The following is an 8,814-nucleotide window of genomic DNA, read 5'->3' on the forward strand; positions in this document are numbered from 1 at the left end:
TGACCCCCCTATCTGGGGGCACCAGGGAAAAAGGGGGGTGAACAGAGCTTTGCTGAAAGGGCCCCTACAGCCCACCACTTGATCTTCCCTGGACCCGGGACCAGAAAGGAATTGATACCATGGCTGACAAAGGGAGGACCTCCCTGTCCAGCCACTTGGCCTGGGCTGATTTCCTCCATCCCTGCTTCTCTTCCTTTCATCAAATTCAGCTGATACTTGAGGTCATCTAATAGGTGCTAAGCAGGCACCGTCAGGGAACAGATGCTTAGGTGGTACAGAGCTATCCAGACGCCCCGGGGACAGACCAGCACACCGGGACCTCCCTGGGGAAGCAGCAGTGTCACAGAGATGGTTGGACAGGAGGAAGGATAATGAGCCTGCGCTCTGATGGTTCCTTCTGCGGCTGAGATTTTCAAATGCTGCTCCCCCTGGTGGCCACTCATTGCCCTGCAACTCAGGCCACGTGATTTCGGGGAAACGGACCTCCCAGGAGGAGAAGTGAAACTTAGGGAGGGGACTGTAGAAACAGGGCGGAGTTATCAGGAAGCTTCCCAGCCTGGAGCTGAGCTGAGATCAGCTGAGCCCTGGGGCAGCCTGCACAGCCGCTCAGGTAAGATCAACCAAGAATTGGTGGTAGCCTGGGTATAAAGCTGGAAGGCCCAGCTACTTGGGAGGAGGGTGAGATTTCCTGGGGTCCCCTCTGCTAGACTGAGGGATAGACTAAAGGCCTGTGAGCCAGGAAGCGGGAGGTTGGCCTGAGTGAGAGATTGACCAGGGTCTGTGTCCCAAGCTACAGGCAAAGGCCCAGAGGACCTGCCGCTGGGTTCTGCCGCTGGGTTCGGGGAAGGAGGCTGTTGGCTCCAGGGCACTTGGCCCTGTTTGTTTTCTTGCCTCTGGCCCTGCCTACTTTTGCTCTGGCTCCGCCCCTGCCCCCTGCCCTGCCCCACCTACCCCTAGGACCAGCAGAGGGGTGTGGTGGGGGTTATAGGATAGGTGGGGATGGTGGGTGAAGACGCCTCTGCAAATATTTAGGGATCTAGACTGAGCCTCTCACCAGGAACAGAACACCAAACAGTGGATTCCCAAAAAGTGCTTTTTTTTTTTTTTTTTTAAATGTATTGATTTTAGAGAAAGAGGAAAGGAGAGAAACAGCGATTTGTTCAGCTTATCTATGCATTCATTGGTTGATTGTTGTCTGTGTCCTGCCAGCATTGAACCTGCAACTTTAGTGTATAGTGACTATGCTCTAAGCAACTGAGCTACCCAGCCAGGGCATATTCCTGAAAAGTCTTAAAATTAAGACCAGTACCTAAGGTTTCCTTCCAGATGTCACAGCTTGGGTGTTAAAAAAAAAAGCATAATTTTTGGTAATTGCCAGTAATGTCAGAAACAAAGCTATTTGGCCTCAAGAGTATTTTGAGCTAGAGAAAAAGATGGATGGGCTCTTTGGGGGCCCTTGCCAGCATACAAACCAAGTGGCCAAGACTTCAGCCGATGTTTCCTCCCAAAGGGTTGGTTGGTTCTACTGATGCTGCCTGCTGCTCTTATTCCCAGGATGGCATCGGGCCGGGCACGCTGCACCCGAAAGCTCCGGAACTGGGTGGTGGAGCAAGTGGAGAGTGGACAGTTCCCAGGGGTGTGCTGGGATGATGAAGCTAAGACTATGTTCCGGATTCCCTGGAAGCATGCAGGCAAGCAGGACTTCCGGGAGGACCAGGATGCTGCCTTCTTCAAGGTGAATGGGCCTGGGACCAACCCCCCCGTCCAAGTGAGGGATGGAGTGGACACTGATGCCCAAGGGCTGTGCCTGCCTGGGTGTCAGATAAAGGGGAGAGTAGAGGACTGAACCAGCTATGTGACTGAGCCCAGTGCAAGATGAAAATGCGCAAATTACTAAGGATTTCAGAGTGGCAACAACTGAGCATAAACCCAGCAGAAGCCTCCATGAAGCTGGCCCCGTGGCGTGTCAGCTGCGATCTGTAACATGCCTCTCTGCACTTGTCTGTTTCCTAGGCCTGGGCAATATTTAAGGGAAAGTACAAGGAGGGAGACACAGAAGGACCCGCTATCTGGAAGACTCGTCTACGCTGTGCTCTCAACAAGAGCCCGGAATTTGAGGAGGTTCCTGAGAATAGCCATAGGGATGGGGCTGAGCCCTACAAGGTGTATCGGCTGCTGCCACCAGGAACCCTCCTCGGTGAGTGTCCCCTAGAATAAGCAGAGTAGGGAGGAAAGGTGGAGATGAGCTCCTGGGAGCGTGGAGGGAGGACATTGCAAATCCAGGCCCCGCAGTCAGAGTTCTACCTTGTCCCTATCCTCGGGGAGCTGCCACTCTGGTACCCTGGTTCCCCTGCCCAGGCTTGCCCATCCTTTCACTGCCTCCTGGTTCTCCCCTACCCTCTGACCCCCTTAAGGCTCTGACCTCTCTCTCCCGCTCAACAACATTTCACAGCCGCACCAGCAACACAGAAATCGCCCTCAAAGAGACACCGCAGCTCAGTGTCCCCTAAGAGGGAGGAGGATGAGGGTACCACAAAGAACTGTATACTCAGTTCTGCCTTGCTTCAGGACTCCCTCGAAAACGTAAGAGCTTGGGGAGGGAACTGGGTGGGCCTGAGGGCAGGACAGCAACTGGGGGGAAAAGGGGTCAACGATAGATACCGTGTTTACAGGAGAAGGTAGAGGCCAATGGAGCAGCAGGCCATTCAGACTCCGGATGCAGCAGCATCGGCAGCAACAGCAACAGTCCTGAGCCTCAGGAAGGTACCACCTCCGCGCCTCTCGTCATCCCCCAGGCCACACCCTCTGGCCCTTGGACTCCAGTCCCACTCTGAAATGAGTGCCTCTTCTCCCTTCCAGGTGCAGACACAAATGAGGCCCCTTTCCAAGGAGATCCGGTGTCTCCGGAGCTTCTGCCCCCTCCAGGCTCAGGTACTTAGCACGTCTAACTTATCCCTGCTCCCTGTCGCCACAGGTCACCTTCCTGTGGCTATTCGTGCATTATCTAATGTCAAGCTTGCAGCGACTTGGGCTCACCTTACCCAGACAGAGGCACTGGTTTCTAGGCAGTGTACCTGGCCAGCTACAGACTCCAAGCAGCTTGCTCCTCAGAAATACCCCCTATACATTCTGTTCCCTGGAAATTCACTTTGAGACATGGATTTCTGTAGAAAGACCAAATCTCTTGGATCTTCTTATAGACTGTAAGACCCTGAGCATTAAGCCTTGAGGCCCCAGTGGGAATCTGATTGTTGGCTACTCTCCCAAGTGATAGGAAAATCTGACAGGAGGCCCCTTGCTGGGGAGGCTGAGGGAAATGAGGATGAGGAGTGACGGTGCTTTCCTAAACTCAGGAGGTGTAGCTGCTGTCCCCGCTCCACAGCCTGCTTTGTCCTCCCCAGCCCTTGCCTAGTTTCCTGTCTGCGCCTCATGTTCCTCAGCAGCAAAGCGAGGACATTGGATTTGCAAGAGCCCCTCTTTGTTTCCCCAGAGCCTATGCTGACCAGGTGTATGTCCCCTTGGGGGGAGGCACTTGGTGCAGTCGGTCGCTCTCTGTCCACAGACTACTCCCTGATGCTCACCTTCATCTACGATGGGCACGTGGTGGGCGAGGCCCAGGTGCAGAGCCTGGACTGCCGCCTGGTGGCCGAGCCCTCCAGCTCCCAGTGCAGCATGGAGCAAGTGGTATTTCCCAAGCCCAGCCTGCAAGGACCCACCCAGCGCCTGCTGAGCCAGCTCGAGAGAGGTGTCCTCGTGGCTAGCAACTCCAGAGGCCTCTTTGTTCAGAACCTTTGCCCCATCAGCATCTCCTACAGTGCGCCCGAGTTCCCACCTGGTCCACGCCCGCATAAGCTGCGCAGCAACGAGTATGTGGAGCTCTTCAAAACCGCCCACTTCTGCAGAGGTGAGGTTGCTGCAGCCCAGCTCCTGACCTCCCCTCGCCCCCGTTAGTCTTCTCTGTACTCTTCCCCTTGCACTTCCGCCAGCAGATCCACCATCACAGTCCATGGATGGCACCCTGCACTTGCTGGTGCACATCCTGGGAGGCCCTGTGCTCAGCCGTGGCAGCTGCCTGGCAGCCTTCCTTCCGCAGTCCATGCCGCGGAAGATGAGGCTCAGGTGGAGTCCAGCACAAGAGCATCACAGCTCAGAGAGCACCATCACATGGACGTGTGCAGTAATCATGGGAAGGTGCACCTCGTGGGCCTCTCCTACACACACGCACACACGCCCACACATTCAGGAGAGCTGACACGTGTCACACACTCTGGCCCTACCACACTCCAGGTGTCCCCTCAAATTGCTCCTTTCCCATCCACACTTGGAATTCCATTCCCTGCCTCCATTCAACTCTAAACCTGGTTTTGGAAGTGGGGCCAGGAGTACAGGGACACAGAGCTTGAGTGTTTCCTGGGCCATGGGTGCCCTGACACAGGCAAGATAGTATGAGCAGGCAACCAAGGTGTGCGAACATGTCTGTTAGCAGCCAAGGCTGCTGCTGAGAAGACGCTAAACTCCCAGCAGTGAACATGTCAGGTGGTGTAGAGTCAGCTACGGCTAAGTACTTCCTGCTGGAGGAAGGAGTACTTTTTCCTGTCTGCACACGGGTGAGTACCACTTAGTCCTAGCATTTCTCCTGCACAAGGCAGCAGCCTTGTGACCCTGTGGCTCCTGTTCTGGCCTTCATCTCCAGGTGGCCCCACGGCCACCTCTCTTTCTCCATTATGGGTTCTTCCCTGTTCCCTCCCTCCCTGCCTATACCCCTCTCCCTTCTCTTTTTATTCTTCCAACTCTTACCTTCTCTCTTTCAGACTTGGAGAGGTACTTCCGGGGCCTGGGCCCCCCACCCAAGTTCCAGGTGACACTGAATTTCTTAGAGGAGGACCCTGACCCCAGCCACACCCCACAGAGTCTTATCTCAGTTCAGGTGAGTCCAGGGCAGGGTGAGAATAGCTGCCTGTGTAGGCGAGGGGGTCCAGGAGAAGGGCCCGGGGGTGGGCAAGGGTGGTGGCTGCCCTGCTGTGCTCATGATGCCCTCTTCCCACCTCTTCTGGCGCAGATGGAGCAGGCCTTTGCTCGGCATTTACTGGCAGAGCGTCCAGAGGACCAGGCAGCCGCTCTGTCCCTGGTGCAGAGCCTGGAAGACCTACCTTCCTCCTCTCTGCTCGGTTCTTCCTATTTTCTCTGAAAGAGACTCATTCTCCACACTATGGACCTGTCTCCCTCGGTGATAATTCTTAGTGGTTGTCTGTGATGGTATGTCCTTCAACTCCTCATGGTGTCTGGCTGGTTTTTAGCCATTTTTTTATTTGTTTGTTTTAATTTTTGAGATATACCCTCTTTTATCTCTGAGGAACTGAACTGGGAAAGTCCAAATGGTGTGAACTCAGGGGGACACCAGTCCTAAAGCCAAGCACTTTATATTTTCTTTTTAAAATAAAATTTTATTGAAAAAGGAATCTGGATCTGATTTGTTTGGAGGATAAGGTAGCAGGGGTCACGGAGATAACCGAGATGTGACATGAGAGTCGGGCACTGGGGTTTTCTTCCTGCTGGCATCTCCGGGCCCCGTTCCTCTCCTCCACCCACAGGTTCTGTCAGGGAACAGTCTGAGCATTGCGGGTTTGCGGCCTGGCTTCTGTACCTTCTACCCAGGATTAGGGTCAGGGTCAGCCCCCAAAAGGGACACTGAGACTACAGCCACCAACTTTACATGAGAAGATCCTGGGCTCCATAGTTCTTCACTAGAGCCGTCTAATTTGGGCCTTACAATGGGCCTAGAGTTGGACTCTAGACTGAAGGTATGAATGAACAGAACTTGAAGTTGACCTGACACCATGGCCCAGAGGCCTTGGGGCCTGCTGGGAGGGGAAATCAGAGGGAGGAGTCTGGCCAGACCCCCCCAGGAGTCTGGCCAAGACTGCTGTGTCACCAACACTCTGTTCACAGATTTGAGGGGTCCAAATAAGCTTTCCTCACCCCATGTTTATTTGCCACCAAACTGGACATTTTTTCTTCACAAGGTCACTTGTCATCCTTCTTTTCTGTGTATAATCAATTCCAGCAGAATAGTTTAGACCTAAATCACCACTTACTGATTGCCATGGCCTCCAGCTTCCCCCTTGCAGCACACACACTAGATTAGAGGAGAAGGGGCCTCCCGGACCAGGTTCCTTCCTTCTTGTCACTCATAAGCCTTCAGTGGCTCATGTATCACCTATGTGATCAAATCTAAATATCTAAAAGCTTGAGGATCTTGCTGGCTCAATTGACAAACTTGAGTGCTGCTTTTGAGTTTTTCTACTTCCTCAGGCCTTCTCTTCAGTCTTTCCCATCATCCTCCAGGCACTGAAGAAATCAGGTACTGAGTGCACAGGTGCACAAGCCCTGTTGTGCCCTCAATTTGCTGAATTCCCTCCTGGACCTTTGTACCTGCTCCCTCCTTCAGGTCAGCGCATGACTTGCCTCCTCTCTTCCCTGAGCACCCACCTAAATAGCAGTCTTCACTACTCTATATTCTCCTATGCTGTATCGTTTTTCTTCATAGTACAGACCACTTCACATATTTCTATTTGTCAGTTTGTCTATCTTCTCTCCTTCCTTACTCTTTGAGAACAGTGATTTATTCTGTTCATTGCTATATTCCCGGTGCCTAAAAGAGCACCTGGCACATTGAAGGCACTTGTGCCCAGCTGGTGTGGCTCAGAGGTTGAGCATCAACTTATGACCAGGAGGAGGTCACGGTTCAATTCCTGGTCAGGGCACATGCCTGGGTTGTGGGCTTAGTCCCCAGTGGGGTCATGCAGGAGGAAACCAATCAATGATTCTCTCTCATCATTGATTTTTCTAGCTCTCTCTCCCTCTCCCTTCCCCTCTGAAATCAATAAAAATATAAAAAAATAAAAAACGGTCTGAAGCCCTGGCCAGTTTGGCTCAGTGGATGGAGCTTTGGCCTGCAAACTGAGGTGTCCCAGGTTTGATTACGGTCAAGGGCATGTACCTCGCTTGTGGGCACATCCCCAGTGGGAGGTGTGCAGGAGACAGCTGATGGATGTTTCTTTCTCACTGATGTTTCTAACTATCCCTCTCCCTCTCTGTAAAAAAAAACCAAAATATATTTTTAAAAGACGGCATAAATACTTGTTGAATGAATGAATGAATGAATGGGTGAACAAATTATCTCCTAAGCACCTTAAGGGAAGGCACCCCCATTTTATCATCTTTGTGCCCCAAGGTGAACACTTGTGAACATTGACAGCTTATGTAAATGACTGAAACAATTATAAGTATCTTGTATAAGCCAATTTAGCCGAACACAGTGAAATAGGGATTGGGAACACTGAAAGAGCAAAGTTCCTAACCAGGCTGTCGCCAAGGAATTGTGTGGTCTGGACAAAGTCTGTATTAGCCTCCATTGTCTCATTTGCAAAGGCAAGGTTTGGCCTGGATTTTGAAATCCCTTTTAGCCTTGACATCCTGTGGTTGTAAGTTTAGGGTAACTGCACAGTCATTTGGCAAATATTTAATGACCTAGATTCCGGGCACTAATTGAAAACACAAGACCCCAATTGAAAGGGCCGGCGGGGCACATGGCCCCGCAGGCATCCGGCAGGGAGGATGACGGGCAGCCATGGCCGAGGCAGCGCCTGACCAGATAGGCGCAGGCCCGCGGACGCCCAGAAGGACCCGGGCCGCCCTCCTCGGCCTCCGAGTCACTTTCGGGCCGAGCAGCGGGCGACCCAAGGGCCAGGTGGGGTGGTGGGCGGCCTGCCTCCCGGTGACGCCCACGGCGGCAGGCCTTGCATGGGAGCTGAGTGGCTGGCTTCCCATCCATTAAGGGACCTCCATTTTGTATGGAACCATGTGCTCAGCGAAGGCTCCTTCCCCCTCGGAAGGAGCCTCTGCTAGCCACACCCACCATTTCTCTGGGCTAACCAATGGTAATCAAGGGAAGTGCGCGCCATCGCTATGACCACATCCTGTGTAATGGGTCACCAGCTCGCACCTGGCCAATCGGCGGGGGGCACAGCCCCCTCTCCCACCCCTACTCCAACCCTCTATAAAACCCCTGGTTCGAGCAGACTCTTTCTCTCTTTGCCACCTGCTGCTGCGTCAGTAAGGAAGGTAGAGGAGCTAAGCCCGGGCTTAAAATAAAAGACTCTTTGCTTTTGCATCGGACTGGCTGGCTCCCTGGTGGCTTCTTGGGGATCTTGAAATCTGGGCATAACACCAATCTCAGAGCTCCCAGATTGAAAGAGCAAAATAAAATAGGGTCAGCTGGGCTGCAATAGGCGCTGAGTCATAAAGAGGCATGGCCTGGAGTGGAGGCTGGGAAGGGCATCCAGACTAAAGAAATGGATGTGCAAAGGCAGGAGGCATGGAGACAAGGGATATTTGTAACTAGAACATAACAATTTTACACGAAGAATTGTTTGAGACAAATGGCTTTGGGTGCTGAGAGTATATCCTGCATCCAACAAAGCTAACGGTCAGTTCTAGCCAGGAGAACATTTACGACGAAAACAGCCAGATCAGGCATGCCCACACCTTAAACTGTTCAAGTTTACGAAATGACCCAGCAAGTCCTCTCATTACTTCCTGTGAGATCTGAGTTTTCCCCCCATCAACCTGTGGTGACTCCCAGGTCACCTCACACCGTTTCTACCTGCCAGATAGCGATTGGCACAAAGATGGACCAATCGATTGCTGCCTGGTGGGGTTTGGGGGGAGGGGGCAAGGTCTAACGCAGGTCAGCCTCGGCAGGCGGCCAAGGCCGTGGCCCCAGGCAGGCCCTTTGTGGTTGAAATGCCCTGT

At 53.0% G+C, this 8,814-nt stretch overlaps 1 protein-coding gene across 2 annotated transcripts; it reads left to right on the forward strand.

Moving 5' to 3' along the window:
* Positions 1-17: 17 nt before the first annotated feature.
* On the forward strand, positions 18-5,459 carry IRF9 (interferon regulatory factor 9). 2 transcript variants are annotated; one of them, XM_070426974.1, is made up of 9 exons: positions 18-610; positions 1,555-1,735; positions 2,014-2,197; positions 2,453-2,583; positions 2,673-2,763; positions 2,860-2,931; positions 3,563-3,904; positions 4,812-4,927; positions 5,060-5,459. In XM_070426974.1, exons 2-9 carry the CDS (start codon positions 1,556-1,558, stop codon positions 5,186-5,188), a joined length of 1,245 nt encoding a protein of 414 aa, XP_070283075.1. In that variant the 5' UTR covers positions 18-610; position 1,555; the 3' UTR covers positions 5,189-5,459. The 2 variants fall into 2 exon arrangements, 1 of the variants encoding a protein (XP_070283075.1); XR_011472910.1 differs by lacking the exon at positions 5,060-5,459 and having other exon boundaries at positions 3,563-4,607; positions 4,812-4,897.
* Positions 5,460-8,814: the final 3,355 nt, after the last annotated feature.

Source organism: Myotis yumanensis, unplaced genomic scaffold (assembly GCF_028538775.1).
Source record: "Myotis yumanensis isolate MYYU_CA2020_CCGP unplaced genomic scaffold, mMyoYum1.0.hap1 SCAF_1, whole genome shotgun sequence".
Lineage (NCBI taxonomy): Eukaryota > Metazoa > Chordata > Mammalia > Chiroptera > Vespertilionidae > Myotis > Myotis yumanensis.